The 16,346-nt window shown below is 36.7% G+C and overlaps 2 protein-coding genes across 2 annotated transcripts; both read right to left on the bottom strand.

Annotated features, from left to right (window-relative positions):
• Positions 1-1,460: 1,460 nt before the first annotated feature.
• Positions 1,461-3,937, bottom strand: LOC149921084 (putative carbonic anhydrase). The gene is made up of 3 exons (XM_090162909.1): positions 3,849-3,937; positions 2,363-2,602; positions 1,461-1,595 (listed from the first exon to the last, which is right to left on the bottom strand). Exons 2-3 carry the CDS (start codon positions 2,549-2,551, stop codon positions 1,488-1,490), a joined length of 297 nt encoding a protein of 98 aa, XP_090019035.1. The 5' UTR covers positions 2,552-2,602; positions 3,849-3,937; the 3' UTR covers positions 1,461-1,487.
• A 739-nt stretch (positions 3,938-4,676) lies between these two features.
• On the bottom strand, positions 4,677-16,079 carry LOC149921083 (carbonic anhydrase 9-like). Its single transcript, XM_090163881.1, has 5 exons — positions 15,992-16,079; positions 15,527-15,580; positions 13,053-13,223; positions 4,740-4,892; positions 4,677-4,687 (listed from the first exon to the last, which is right to left on the bottom strand). The coding sequence occupies exons 1-5, from the start codon at positions 16,059-16,061 to the stop codon at positions 4,677-4,679; spliced, it is 459 nt and encodes a 152-aa protein (XP_090020007.1). The 5' UTR covers positions 16,062-16,079.
• Between the last annotated feature and the right edge of the window lie 267 nt (positions 16,080-16,346).

Below are 16,346 nucleotides of genomic sequence, written 5' to 3'. Positions count from 1 at the left end.
ATGCCCAATACGGGGAAATCCTCCTCGCCCGAGCTCATCAACATGGTCGACTCCTCGTCCACATGCGGCCCGGCCACTTCGTAGGACTTGGCATTAGCCAACTTAAACAATAACGGCAATGCAAAAGGGAAGGGGGAAACAGAAAACCAAAGGAATAAAAAAAATCGGGGGCTAAATAAACAAATGAACCGTAAAACAAACTAAGCATCGTTTTCCAAACAGACACTAGATGTCTCTTTCTCGAGGCGAAAAACAGGGGTAAATTCAAATTTTATAAATATTTTTCCTAATGCGCCTATTTAGAAGTACTTCTATCCTCACTAAATGATCGATTTAAAGCTTAAATTATCATTAATTCTAAATATTTACACTACCAATATCCCTAACATTTCATTTCAATTTAAATCCCCTCTAACCCTTATTTTAGCAAACTTCTCACCTACATTGCTGCATAAGAGCTAATTCATATTAAACAAACTTATAAATCAGCAAATCTTTAAACTCACTAAATCCTCCAAAAATTAAATAAAAACGACCACTATAACTATAACCATAAATACACAAACTAAACTAAAGATTTCATTTCGTAAATTTAATAAAATCTAAAGGTATAATCTATAATTAACCATTAAAGTACTTCACCAAAAAGTACCCCTATAAGTGGTCGGGTAGATAGTCGTGGTCGTATGGAAGATGATTTAGGAAATGAGTGTGGAATGAGTGTAAGGAATGTAACCCATAGTAGCATTTCTACTTTGTAGAAGCAGAATTGGAAACTGTGGAACGACCTAAGGAAGACATTGTAAACTAATTCGGCGAATACACGCGTTTTGCTCAGTGCTGTTTCGAACTTTTTCGAAGTGCAAAACATATTAATGCTTTTTACTTCGTACTTCACGATTTTCATTCCCTGGAAGAAATCCAAAGCCAATTGTCTCCTTGTTGTAATCGTTCAACTGCACCTGCTTCATGCAAGCTTTATACTTCCTGCAAGTCAACAATGTTGCCGTCAGACCATCAACGATGTGGACTTCTGAGCCCCATCAGCTTCGCAAACGTCGCCGGTCATCTTTTGGCGGCGATGAGGTTGCATCGATCGAACTCTAAAGTGAGGTCTGCTTCCGGTCAAACCTCCAAACAGTGACGAAAATAGCTTGTATGCAGCATTCTTGCATGTCGACGATGACTCGATGTTTTGGTGTTACGTGTCACTGTGACCATGATTGGAAAATTACGCATTAAACTACTTTATTGCGTTGACATCTAGAACTTAAACGTGTAAGATAATAATTTTTTTAATTGTTACTGATAGCCAAATCTGCAAGTAAAACAATTTTATTGAATTTTATATTATTGGAATAACATCTTAAAAGCATTTAACTTACATTGTTTGTACTAAAGCAAATTCAATATTTAATTTACGTTAAAAGGGGCTACCATGATAACTCGAATCATTTTTAACAAAGTATGATAGATCATTCAAACTATCACAGTGCGACGTGTCGAATCCATCGGCCGTTGACAGGTTGGACCGGTCGAACATTTCCTGCCATTGGGTCGCCACAATGGTTCTTAAGGCGTCGAAATTCTCTCATCTAGAAGCATTAATCTCTTTGAACATTACTTTGAAAAAAGATATTGGGTACCGCTTTGAAGGTCGATATCGTTACGTACTATCGATCTTACATTTATGCACCCCTACCCGAGGCGCCACATCTGCCCCTACTTTGTAGATCGATACGAAAAAGACAATCGAACAGAAAAGTAAGGAATGAAGACATTTTATTCCGGTGGGATACGCGCCCTCATTTTATTACGTCGAGGTTCGCCGTCGCCACGTTTTTCGTATTTTTTAAATAATCCTAACATTTGACACCACATAAAGCCAAAGCAGCAAGGACCATAATATATAAAGCTCGTATCGACAGTGTTCATAGTTCCGAGCAAATCGGTCCCCTGAGATCTTCGGTTTCCCCTTCCATAAAAACTTGTCGAGGTTAACGGTAATAGTTAGAGTAGGGAGCTGTTGGCCCGAACGCGTAGCATGCAGGGCTTGCCACCACCCTCCTACGCATTGTAACCCGGCCACCTGAATTAATGGCTTCAAGAGTCGCTTGATGACTTAGGCCTAAGGTGGTGTCTTGGGTATTAGCCTAGCCTAGCCTAGCTGATTTTAGCGTTTATTAAAAAAAATGACAATTTTATTTCTACTTTTTATCTGTGACGTCTTTCTTTACTGAAAATTTCTAAATCTTAAATCAGTTTTAACTCGGAAGATTTAAATATAAGGGCCATTTCCCCATGTCCAGTCTAAGCCTTTTTTTCAGCAATTAATTTATTCTTTCCAATTTCTTTTACCCACCTGATTTTCGCTGATAAGTATCAGTCTGGACAAAACTACCCAAGTCACCGCTTCTTGACAAAGAGGGGTCGTCAGACCGCCAAAGTAAGTGTAATAGGACTCGGGGCCTCCTTTTCCCGGTAAGAGTTGCGATAGATGCCAGGGGCCTTGGACGCTGAGTTTTGCGCCAGCCTGGGTTATTCGACGCATGTTTTCCGTAAGGAAATTCAAGCCGGGCAAGTCTGGGGCCTGGCAGTCGGCCTGAAAACAGATTTCAAAGGGAGGTCTTATTTTAGATCTCTATTATTTGTGTAGAGATAACCGCAGTAGAGAGATTAAGCCCGTCAGATAGAACTTCAGAGAAAAACCACCAGAGGGGCGTACCGAAAAAGGGAAGCTCTGATAAAAATGGTTCTTAAAAAAATAAAAAAAAATGATTCTAACTCGGCCTTAATTTGACCACTAACGTCAAGTCTTCAAAATAATGGTCGAAAAAGCCGCTTAGTGTAATATTTCGGCCGCCATTTTCGGTGTCGAGAAACAGCGCTGTCAGGCAAAATAATACACATCCGGCAAAAGATAGCAGTGTTCTCAGATTTAGATTATTTTGTTTGTAATACACCAATTTGATCTTCAAACGTTTTTCCGACTAAATGTGAAGAAAATTAGTTGACATTTTGCGGCGTAGGATTGACCAGGACTATTGTTGGTTAGGCTCCGCTAGGACCTCGTTTCAGATTGTTACAACTATTGGGATAGTTTTAACAGGAATTCATTTAACTGTTATATTTCACAGTTTTAATCAGGGAAGTCATTACACATTCTGCAAAACAGACTTTGGAAAATCACTTCCATTTAATTACCGACGCCATGGATACCCACAAGTGCCTTTCTAAAACGGAGGGCCTTCTCTAAAATATTTTTCATGTCTTAATGGCATAAACTGTTTACTATGACAAATATTAAGCAGCATCTAAGAATTGATCTACATTACCATTTAGGTAAATTTTTCAGCATCTGGCCGCGTTGATAAATGAAAGTTTATCCAGGACAGCTGTCCCGACCTTTCATCGTACTGAAATAGTCCTTTCAACCTAACCGGAATTTGATACAAAATGCGACTGGTTTCTCTGTCAGTATTTGCCTGTCTTAAAATTTCTTTTAAAGTATTCACGTAAGTTGTACGAGAAGTTGCCTTCGCAACATTATTCAAGTAGTAGTAGTTGACAGCTACGTTAAGGAGACGCGTTTTAGAGAGGCTAAATATCTTGGAGAATTTTTTATTGGTCCAGATTCGTAAGAAGGCGAAATCATAATTTCAATCAGCAACCTTGCCTCTAGATTTCGATAGACATTGTAGCTCCAACGACTTGCCTTAAATAAGCTTAATAAGGTCCTAGCTAATGAGTAAAATAAGGGATTTAATAATTAACTAATCGACACGCACGTCCTCTGGAAGTTTTTCCTTCAAGATTTGTTCTACGGTTTTATTATCTGTATTATTTACCGCGAACAAAACAGCTATGACCAGAAGCCCATCTGGATATGTCTTAGCTTCGTCGAAGGACGAATACTTCGTATTCCTATGAACAAAATGGATCTGTGTAAGATAAACAAAATATTTCCTATCAAAAGTGAGACAACACTCATGCAGTTTTCACTTCATCAAGTAAATATGATAGTCTAAAGTACCGTTCAGACTATTCAATTTAATTGCTGTTAATTAGTGGTTAATGTTTACCTTTTAATTGGTCACCCCATTCTATTCACATCTTTAAACCAAAATCAAAACTTTTTTTAATGTGGCATAATAGAACAATAATTGCCCCTACGAAGGCTATCGTTTTGGAATTTCCTGAAATCGTTCCTCGGTTTTTTTAATATCGTTTTGTATGCTCTTTCCTATACTAATTCCAGTATGAAATTTTGAATTAGGTCAAATGTATTTAGACAAAAACCAAATAACTATCAGTTGGACAAACTTGTTGGACCAACTAACTGTCCTTAAGGCCGAAGCGTTACGTAAAATTGGTCGAACAGCGACAAAGTTGGTCAAAATAATAACTTTGTTTAAATTATTTAATTAAAGTTCTAAATATTTAACTTTTCAACAGTGGTCTTTATTTTTAATTAATTGTTTGGTTTATGGGAAATTCGTTGATCTACCACAAAAAACCCTCCCTTTAAGGATTCCGTTCAATTAACGCTAAATCAGTACCATAGGTAGTCAGAAACCAACCGCGGCTTGATAAAGTTTGGACGAAAGAGTTAAATACAAGGTTTCCACCTTATTCCGTATATTAACGGATACTTCTTTGAAGATAGAGTAATGAATTCATATAGATTCTTGAACGAGGTTTAAATCATTTTCTGAAAAGTAAATGAAACGAATAAATACTTTCCTCCATCGCATAACCTAATCCTTTGAATATATGTTCGGTTCCATCGTGTTGACTCCAGCCGAAATGAATGTGTAAATTAAGAAGCTTGAAGATCTCGTCGCTGGCTGGACCACCCGACACGAAAATGTCTCCAGGGACCGTCACGGAAACTTAATCAAACAAGTAGTAATCAATGTCAGGCTTGTTCACTGTTAGGGACTAGGATATTTGCATGATAGTTCACATATTTCCCACACGAAGTCGCGACAGACAATAAACATTGTGTAAGCCATCGGGCAGAGCAAGAGGCACTTCTTAAGGGATGCCTGCCGTGTAAATATCTCATTGTTCACTCATTAAACGATATATAAATTACCTAACGAAGCGTCATGGTTTACCCAACACAAACCTAAACAGTTTGACCCAACGTTATTGGTTTTCGGCTTGAGTCCGCAAAAGACGTCGCGCTTATAAAACGACGTTGAAATTATACTACGCCGCCATAAATTGTCCGTAAAATGTGTACGTTTATTCATTTAAGTTACCTCAGTGAGGAAGTGGTGTCGTTGTTCCGACAACAGAATCTAGAACTATATTTCAAAGTAGAATTTATATTCGTAGTGCCCTTTAATTATCTGATCATTCTACAATACTGGTAGCCTCAACATAATGATCTGCGATAGCGTTCACAGAAAACTGCAGCAAGACATTCCTCCATACAACCCTCCGAGAGGTGCAACAATTTGATGACCACTCCTCACATCGCAAACATTCGTGCGAATAAGGATCGTTGGTGTAGCACCAGCGACCGACAACCAGATATTTAGAGCTGTACATTTTCTTGCTCAAGTTGAAAGTATATCAATGTTTTGAGATAAAAAACAGGAATTTGATCAGATCGCCGCCGATGCGTTGGCACACGTCCCTTACCAAATATTTCTATAGGTTTTCTATGAAATCGTATAGAAACGTTTAGAGGGCCTATAGATTTATATGTCCTATAGAGTGCTCTATAAATTTTTCTATAGAAAATACACTAATTTTATCTATAGAAATTATATGGATTGATTTCTATGGTGTTTTCTACAATAATTATATCAAAATATACCCGCTATTTCTATAGAAATTATATGGATTGATTTCTATGGTGTTTTCTACAATTATTATATCAAAATATACCAGTTATTTCTATAGAAATTATATTAATTGATTTCTATGGTGTTTTCTACAATAGTTATATCAAAATATACCAGTTATTTCTATAGAAATTATATGGATTGATTTCTATGGTGTTTTCTACATTTATTATATCAAATTATACCAGTTATTTCTATAGAAATTATATGGATTGATTTCTATGGTGTTTTCTACAATAGTTATATCAAAATATACCAGTTATTTCTATAGAAATTATATGGATTGATTTCTATGGTGTTTTCTACATTTATTATATCAAATTATACCAGTTATTTCTATAGAAATTATATGGATTGATTTCTATGGTGTTTTCTACATTTATTATATCAAATTATACCAGTTATTTCTATAGAAATTATATGGATTGATTTCTATGGTGTTTTCTACAATAGTTATATCAAAATATACCAGTTATTTCTATAGAAATTATATGGATTGATTTCTATGGTGTTTTCTACATTTATTATATCAAAATATACCAGTTATTTCTATAGAAATAATTGGTTATTTGAATTCTCCAGATTAATTTGCCAAATAGAAGTATAAATTGTCACCAAAGTGAAAGCTCAAAATTATTATGGTTAATTTGAAAAACACGCCAAATAAAATATGTTGTTTGAGTTCACCCAAAGGGTTTATATTTGCAAAATTGATGTATAAATTTCAACGAGTTAGTGGAAACTCTAAATGGGGAATGATAAAAGTGGTTCACTTTGGTGTACTATAGTTATTTCAGTGTGAAAAACACCCCAATATGGGTTTGAATTCACCCGAAGGGCTAAGATTTGCCAAATAGAAGTATAAATTGGCACCAGGGAGTGAAAACTCAAAAATTTTTTGGTTAATTTAAGTGACTAACTTTGATGTACTACAGATATTTAAATTTGAAAAATATCCTAGGTTTTCTATCAAAATATCCTAGGTTTTCTAGAAAAATATCCTAGGTTTTCTATAAAAATATCCTAGGTTTTCTATAAAAATATCCTAGGTTTTCTATAAAAATATTCTAGTTTTGCTTTAAAAATATCCTAGGTTTTCTATAAAACCATCCCTGTACTTTCTGTAAAAAAACTCGTGTTTCCGCTCACTTTCTATAAAAATCACCGGTTTTTTCAGTATAGTAATTATTGTAGCTCTATAGAAAAATGACCCAAATTTCTATAGAAATTATATAAACTATTCCGAATGTAATTCTGTAGAATTTCCATGGTATCTTTTGGTAAGGGACTTGCTTATTGGCCGTAGTTCGAGTATTAAAAAGACGCGTGGATTTTATTTCATCATATGGGTTAAGAAATAGAAAATTTAAAAATAAATATAAGTTTGAAATTTTTAATATTTTCCTTCTTAATTAACATTAACTGTCCATAATTTCAAGCCATCAAACGAAAAAATGTAGTTATAAGGTGCGATCACTTAATTTTTGAATTACCTCCGTCAAATACTTAATATAAAATAATTTCAATATAAATCTAGATTCTCACTTTGAATATATTTTTGGCACAAAGCTAGTGGATGATGGTGTTATTTTAAACCCCAAAAGTTCTCAAGTGTTCAAGTGGTGCTTTCAACGTTTCCACTCGCCTTGGGCCAAATATGACTACTCGCACATTGTAAAACATATCTTCTAATCCATTTACTAGTATAGTGCTGTTTCTGTACTTGATAGATAGGGACTTCATCAGTCTATTTTCTTACTGACAGTGGCGGAAATATCGGATCCCCAGGGCCCACGCCGTGGGCGGGCCCAAAGTTTAAGCGCCTAAAATGATTTCAAAAACCATGATCCTATGATCAGAAAGGACCAGGATATGATATTTAACCAGACTAATTTAATTACCGTATACCAAACCTCGACCTCCAATCACATCAGAGGTTAACAGATAATAGTAAATAATATTTTTATTTACCTAAATGTTTTCTCATTTATATTTAAAATATAAATTTTAGCTTCGAAACTATAATGTAAAAACACCCAAGGCTGCAAAGAGAACCCTATCACTGACGGTCTCACCTTCAACGCAAGCCCCTCAACCCAGCAAAAGCCACAATGGGTTCACCACTTCGCGCACAGCTGAGGGAATAAGAGCGGATGCTCTTGCATCTCCAGCCGACACCCTACCTATATAGGTAGAGAGCCTAGCCCTTAAGAAAAGGCTCCTAAAGGGTTACGACGGGCACACTGCGACCCAGCGTTACATGGCACAATTTGCTGGCCAGGAAACAAAGTCACAACGCTTCATACGGAGACCCGCCGCCTCACAGCAGGCTACCAATTCTGTCGAGGCGGCCAGTATGCCCGGACGCTCTCCGTTAGCCTGAGCCGAAGCTCAGTTTTTAGCTCCTACCTGACCGAAGTCAGAGGTGGAGATAGAACCATTTGATCACAGCTTAGATCTCTTAATGCGCCGAACACAGACTTCCCGGTAAAGCCACCAGTTATTGCACACAGTTATCTATTAAGGGCCCGCCCACCCTAAAAGTGAAAGGTGAGCGAGCACCCTAGCCCATAAATTAGTCGATGTAGTCCCCCCTGATCTGTCTCCTTCATTCTTGATGGAAACTCCCCAAACGCGTTACGGAAACGGATGTAAAAAGGCTTCATGGTGCGGCACTCCTCTTTCACAGTCATTTTCCTCAATACTGGTTGATTGAGTTCGCCTCTCCAGAACGGCAATAACCTTTAAAACCTCTAATGTTTCTTCTCTACGCTGTAATTGGATTTACTTATAATAACCAAAAGGCATTTTATAAAACTTAGTTTATTAGTTGACTCCGCAAATGACTCTGGCAATATTTACGGTTACATCGAAAAAGAAATCTTTGTATATACATTTCCTGTTATTTTTTTACTTTTTATTTTATCACCGAAGGTCTATTTTAAGTCTATTTTTTATACATGTCTCATATTTTTATCATAACACTACACACTTTGTAATGGTTCCCTGAACTTAAAAATAAAATGAGTTCACGAAATATTTTTTTCTTTATATAGTTATTGTCAGTTAAAAAAAATTGAACTAATGAACTATACATATGAACTATACGTGATCACCCCGAATTTATTTGGTTTCCTCCGGTGACGTTATGGTCCACTACTGTACTTGTCGTCACTTCAAAGTTGGCTGGCTGTGGTGCTGTTGGTTAGGAAGTTGACTAGCTTTGCTTTCCGTTCACGTCAAGTTTTGACGAGGATTCTGCGTTTCTGTATTAGGCACCTGCGTCATTGTCCGCTTGGATTGTTTCTGACCCGGCGATCAACGTTCGACACTGATTTATCGCAAGGTTGATATAATCGTGGCTTTTAACCGGTATCATCTTCTATTTCCCAGTTGGTTTCAAGGGTTTCCTGATTCGAATTTTTAGCAAATGGTTCTTGGACTACTCTTAAATGCCTTCGGTTTAGTTTCCAAACCGCTACTTCTAGTTTCACTGTATACGACCTTGGAGCTACCTCTTTGAGTACTTGAGCTTCCTTTGCCCAAATCCCTTATTCGTTCTGTTTTCGGACGAAAGCACCATATTAGAGTTTCTTTTACTATTTCCTCTTCACTTTGTGTTTTCTTAACAGGCTTTACGCTTCCTATTACTCGTAGGACTTTGGGTAAATGTGTACGGAGAGATCGTCCCCAATGATGTATGCCTGTAGCTGAGTTACGCCCGTTGAAAGTCTTCATTTAAGTCGAAGGCTTTCTTCAATAGCCTTTTGGCGATCTGATACTTCGGACTTGATGTGGTGATTCTAGTTGTGGTATTCCGTGACGGCCAAAGATGTCCTTTAGAGTACCGATGACCACCTAAGCAGATGTTTTTTCAGTGCCTCCACTTCGATATAATTGGAAAACGAGTTGATTACGACTAGAAAAGTCTTTCCAACGTTGTGGAATATATCCTTTGCCAGTCGTTCCCAGGCATTGTTAGGTGGTTCCCCCCTGTTATACGGTTCTTGTTGCGCCGTATATTGAAACGTGTTACAGTTTTCACATTTCTTTCATTTATCTTCAATTTCTGCGTTCATGTTCTTCCAGGATATGGCTTGTTGCGCTCTTCGCCGACATTTCTCTATTCTCAAGTGACAATCATGAATGACTCCCATTATGTGTTTCCTCAGCTAGAGCTTCTGGAACGACAATTTTCCAGCCTTTCAGTATCTGGCTATCAGCTCATTAGCTACCGTCATTTCGTCTTTGACACCAGCGTAGCTTGAAGTTGAAGGACGTAACTGTTGCAGGAGTCCTTGTAGTTCAGAGTCACTCTTGGTCTCGTATCTCAGTCGATCCATCATCGGTACCGGGAGTGATCTGACCACGGAATTGATGTCAACTTCTCCTTGGAAATTTCTTCGTCGTCGGCCACCTTTAGCGGTAGGCTCGCTCTGGATAGTGCATCAGCAAGTGTCTAAACTTCTGGCCGGAGTGAAGACCATCATAAACTGATATTTCTTTAGTATGAAAAAGTGTCTAGCAGAGGTTCCGCCTCTTCTTCAGAGACTCTTTTCGTCATGAAAAGTAACTACTGATGGTCCGTTTCGAGTAGTGTCTGAAGAATAACGGGTACTAAAGTTGCTAATATCTCAAATTGGGACAGCTAATTTGTCCTGAACAAACAGACTGAAAAATCGGTTTAGGGTTTGTATTTTCCAAAACAAAATAAAATGAAGATAACAATAAAATATTTTTGGAAATTTGTCAAACCCGTTACGTAATTTCGTCGGACTCTCTTTTCCGAGTCCTAGGTCCAAGTGCCCTTCTTCAGCTTTCCACCTTACCCGAACGGTTCGGTTTTTGCAGGTGTGCATTTCAACAAATTGCGAAATACCCTTTTAACGGATTTGGGCGTTTGCAAGATTCTACAGGGGAAACGAGTCAACCTGTCAATTAAACTTTATTGTAGTAGCCAGCCCGCCTCCTCCATTTCCTTTCGCTTCTGGGAAACCCTATGTCGAACGTAAAATACTTAATTTGTCTTATTTTTTCGTTCCAGAAGTAAATGAATTTCCATAATAAATTTTACATATAAACACTTTGTTTTATTGAAATATTTTTCAACAGTATCTTCTTCCCGGACATATAGTTGTGTAATTTCTGGCAACCGAACACCAGACCTAGACTTTCTTTTTCAGTTCGCGCATACCTGATTGCACCTGATGGTAAAGTTCTCGAAGCGTAGGCCACCGGATACCAGTCTTCTCCGTGCCACTGCATGAGTATAGATCCCAGTCCATATTTGGAGGCATAGCTGGAGATCTTAGTTTCCTGCATCGGATCGTAAATAGCGTAGCTCTGGCAATTTAGTGAAGACCTTCTTCATGTATTCCCATTCGTTGCGGTGCTCTGGTAGGATTTGCTGATTGTTCACATCCATATTCTTGATACATCAGAGGTGCATTGTAATATAGATGTAAAGATTCAGAATAAACTTGCCTACGAATTTGGCGATTCCAAGCGCTCGTTGCACTACTGCCTTTGAAGTCGGTGGGAGCATTCGTAGTAACGCTTCTATCTTCCTGAGATCTCGTTGTGCTCCTTTCCATGAGATAATTTCCCCCATGTATGTGATGCCTGACACTATGAAAACGCATTTCTCTTCGTTAAGCGCAGCCTTCGCTTCCGATGTTGAAGGGTTCTTATTATTCCGTAAAAAAAGATAAAGTACATATTGTTAAATATAAATGGTAAAATATTTAGGGAAATAAAAGTATTAATTACTATTATTTTTTAACCTCGGCTGTGATTGGAGGTTAATCTTGGTTTCACGGTAATTAAATAATGTTTGTTTAATAAGCTATTGATTAAGCACTAAAACAACATTTAGGGGTCTTTCTGATTGTGGGAACCTTTTTTTAAAATTATTCACGGGCTCTTAGCTTTCGCGGCACACTCACGCGGTGGGCCCTGCGGGCCCAAAATTGGAAGAATAAAAAGATCGCCTTTCAGTTATAAACTTTCATTTAAACAAGTGACACTTTGAAACACATTAGTTTTATGTTATTTCCACACTTATCCTACTAATTCTAATTTATTGTCGCACTTTTGATACCAGTGATCGTTTTCCTATCTTTTCCGATAAAAAACAAATGTTGAGTTAAAGGAAACAATTGGGTCCAAGGATTAATAAAAACTGAACATTTTCACGTTTTTCGACGTTTTGGATACAGATTTTTGATAGAAGAAATGCATTTTGGGACCCATGTTAATTTGATATTTTTTACTCAATATGACACGTTTAATAATGCTTATTCGTAATACCCTGTACATTCAAGTTTAGAATATTTTATATCAATTCTACAACGGAGGGAGCTTCAAAAATCAATTGGCTGCACCCTAATAACGGGACTTGGATGTTTGATGGCTTAAAGTTATAGATATTTTATGTACATAAAGAAGCAAAATTATGTAAATTTTTAAACTTATTTGAAAATGTATTAATTGAAAAGTAATGAAATACCTTTTTTTAATTTGTCTATTGAAATGCAAATATTTTCATTTGGCAATGTACTATGGGTAAATACCAGATTATTATATTTCATATGATAGATGAATACTAGTTATGGAAATAGGTAAATTGGTTCAAGCGCCAATGATTGACAAACAAAAACCCAGATAGTCCCAATCTTCTCCCACCCTCACTCACTTACTTACTGAACCACTATAGAAATGCGGAAACCGCGGTTTTTTACTTAAAATCAATAATTGATCATGGCTAAACTGAAAAACCTTTGAACGCAAAACCCATAAGATAAAGTGAACGCTACGGAGCCTCGCTTCACGGCCCATTTTACCTCCGCCATTTAAGTAAGAGCAACCCATTCGTCGCGAGGGTAATGTGCTCCTGGTGGATATAAAAAGAGGACATAGTTTGAAAAAATTAAATATTTCGGTGTCGCGAGCCATCTTAGGGATTAATATGATATTTATCACTTATCGAGGTTTGACATTTCCGTATAAATAGTTTTTACCCATCAGGATATTATAACCAATAATTAAAAGGAAAAAAGAATTGGGTTTCTATTATTTTTTGTTTATAGATGGCGCTTAACATCAGAGCAATAATATTTTCATCTAAAACCGACAAACAAGGTATGCGGAAAAAACACCGGTACTCTGATCTCCCCATAAAAAGATAAGGCAAACCTTGGTTTCCGTCGTTCAGTAGGGTGGCACTTGGCTGACACTGCTGGTATTCATTCAAATGGAGTCGTGCAGAGAAGTACCAGTCACAAACGAAGTGACTGTCGATGTTGATCGGCGATTGCCAATAGCCGTCACAAAATGAAGGGTACAATGAGGGCCAATTATGACGGTCTATGTGGAAGATTAATCGTTAATTAACTAACATTTTTGTTCCTTCACTTCAAAATTTCGCCTAAAATTGCACCAAAATAAAGCTCTTAAGCGCATAAACACTTCACTATTCCAATATGTTTGAAACAAGTGGGAATAGCCGAAGTTCAGCGGCTGCAATTAAAGCAGGTGTAGGCTAAGTTCCGCAACTAATTAAATTGTTTTTGGCCTATTGGCTGTTTTGGGCTTTTCAACATTCATTTCCCTTAACAAAATAAGTTTTCGATCCTTAATATTGAAATTGGTTAATCAATATTATATCAGAAATCAAAATTTCAGCCAGAGATTGACACAGGAGATCGGTTTCACCCTTTGGTACTGTGTAGGAGTATGGCCTTACTCGGAAATCTGCCTTTATCAGTAAAACTATTATAGCGCACCTTGGATTTACCGGTGTTTCAGAGAAGTCTGGCACAAATTTACAGGAGTGTTCTTTGGGTAACAAGGAGGGCAAAAGGTCGTAAGAAAGTTTCCCTAAATTAAACCGTATCCGAGTACTTACTTTCTTCGAGGATGATCCTACGACAAGTACGTGGCAAGTTGGACATAATCGTCATGAGTGGCAGCAAGAAAATTCACACGCAACTACCATTAGGTCACATCAAGTGCAGTTTAGTCTCCGCGTTTGGTGAGGAATTGTTGGCGACAAACTAATTGAACCCTATTTTCTACCACCAAGATTAACTGCTAAGTCGTACTAAACCTTTCTACATGACACTTTGCCAGAGCTACTTGAAGACACACCGCTAGCAGTAAGACAACAAATAAGGTTTATGGCTTCGGGTTAGAGCTTATCTTGAAGCCGAGTTTCCTCAGAATTGGATAAATCGAGGCGGAACTGTTGCATGCTATCCAGATCTCCTGATTTGAACCCATGTGATTTCGATCTAAGTTCGAGAGATTGAAGACCTAGGTCAACGCAATCTTTCATTGTGTTCGATAATCTTACCGAAGACGCGTCCAAGCTTGTCTACACGCCAATGGGGACCAATTCGAACACCTTTTGTAAATACAATGATCAATGTAATGTTGTTAGGTAACAGTACTTGTAACCTCTGAGAAACCGTAAAACAAAGAAATGAATTTTTTACTGTGTCTCTTGATAATTTAAATTACCTTGTCATTAATTGGGTATAAGCCTAGCTGATAATTATTATTTTTATTATTATTTATTTAAATCATAACGATAGCAAAATTCTAGATGCTGCCGTTAGGGAGCGCAGCCATAGCTTTCGTTCGAGAATTCGTAACATGCCTCGAATCTTCGAACGGATTCAAGAATTTTTTGTAAATCAGTTAAATTTGTACTTGGGGCATTTGACGAAAAAAAAACCGACAATCAGTAAGTATCTTTCTATCAATTGACGTGATCACTATGAAACACTTTTTTAATAACGAACTTATCATACAAGTGATCTTTTTCGATAGAAAACAAATGCTTAGTAAAAAGAAACAATTAGGTCCAAGACACATTTTCGCGTTTTCCGATATTTTAAAGGCCAATTTTTTACGGCCAATTACACCTTTTCGACTCCTTGTTATCCAAAGAAAACGCCTAAAAATTTCTGCCAGACTTCACGGAAACACCCTGTATATAACTCAATATTATTTGGCAATATTTAAATATTTACTATTATTTTATTTTATTAGTTTCAGTATGCTGAGCTTTTTTACGGCGTTTGCCGTTAGACGGAAGCACAGTTTCTGAGACCAAAATGGTCTCAAGTAGCGGTGGTAGACCCCTCACATGTTCCACCGCCTTTAACACAAAATAAACCTAGACCTATTCTATATATACACTGAAAATTAAATTCGCCTGATGAATAATTGATTTTGGTGAAATTTAATGAGGCTTAGAAACGGTGCATTACGATATTTTAGTTCTAAATGTTTAAGTTTTTGCAATAAAGAAAGTACTTAAATTTCTTAACAAGAAGGAATGACTTATCGAGCTCATGGTAATTGGAGATGGTAAAATATAAGACGTTATTGAATTAATTCTATTCTACATTACGTCTCAGTTAATAAACTGTTAATTTTGAAGAACTTTTTAGAGTCTGTAGAATAAATATAAGAAGTTCTTCAATAGTTTAAGAAAAAATACCGTCAAAATAATCTAATATCAGGAACTATCAAAATAATTTCCAAACGTGATATATAACAAAATTAAAAGCCCACTCTTAAGTACTTAAGTCCTTTTATTGTCAATTAACTTGTTTCATGAAGAAAGGCTTTAAGGCTCAGATAAAAGACTTGATACTCACTGCTGTACGACCACTCTCCAACAGTTACATTGATCTTGCACTCAGAAGCATAAACTGAATAAAGTAAAAGGAAATTTCAATCAGGGAACTGTTATAACCCAAAAAAGCTGAACCCTAAGTGAAGAGCTACATGGAGAGCTAATGACACCAGAAGTATCTTCTAGATCTTATGGCAGAAGTATACTTATAATCCGAAAAAATGAAAAACGTACTTTCGCCGGCTCGAGGCAGATTTCAGTGGGCGCAAATTTGTATATCGCGGAAGCGTACACCTCATCACAAGTGAAAATTTATCATTTTTATTACTCCTTTTAAAGACTTTAATTTTCAAAACTAGACTACGTTGGGGGTAATTAATAAGTCCTATTGCTGTAAGATTATAATGGTAGAAAGTAACTTCAACGATTTTATTGAGATATACGAGATAATTATAATTAACTTCTAATTGTACAAAGTGATACTCACCTAGTTTATTTTGTAAAATACCGAGAAAATCGACAACTGCTAAAATTCCAGAGAAAATAATCATGGCCATTGTTTTTCTATCTTTGAATATAATTGTGTTATAATTAAGCTTTACAACTTCAGTAGTCGTGTAAAAAATTCAACAGTTCTAGATAAAAAGCATTAAAAATTATTTACAGTAATGCGTCATAAATTTATTTCGTAAGCAAGCGTCTTCTAACAAACATTCTAAGATACCTTAAATTGGTGCGAATAAAAAGAGATTTAATAAATAAACTGTTTAAAATCGTGACCCCAACCCCCCTTTCATTTGAAGCATTTGTTTTCGACCTTCTACAAATCTTAACTTACTTGC

The sequence above is a fragment of the Leiobunum rupestre genome, chromosome 11 (assembly GCF_980474605.1).
Source record: "Leiobunum rupestre chromosome 11, qqLeiRupe1.1.hap1, whole genome shotgun sequence".
NCBI classification, from domain to species: Eukaryota; Metazoa; Arthropoda; class Arachnida; order Opiliones; family Sclerosomatidae; genus Leiobunum; species Leiobunum rupestre.
This window is presented reverse-complemented; position numbering and strand designations above follow the sequence as displayed.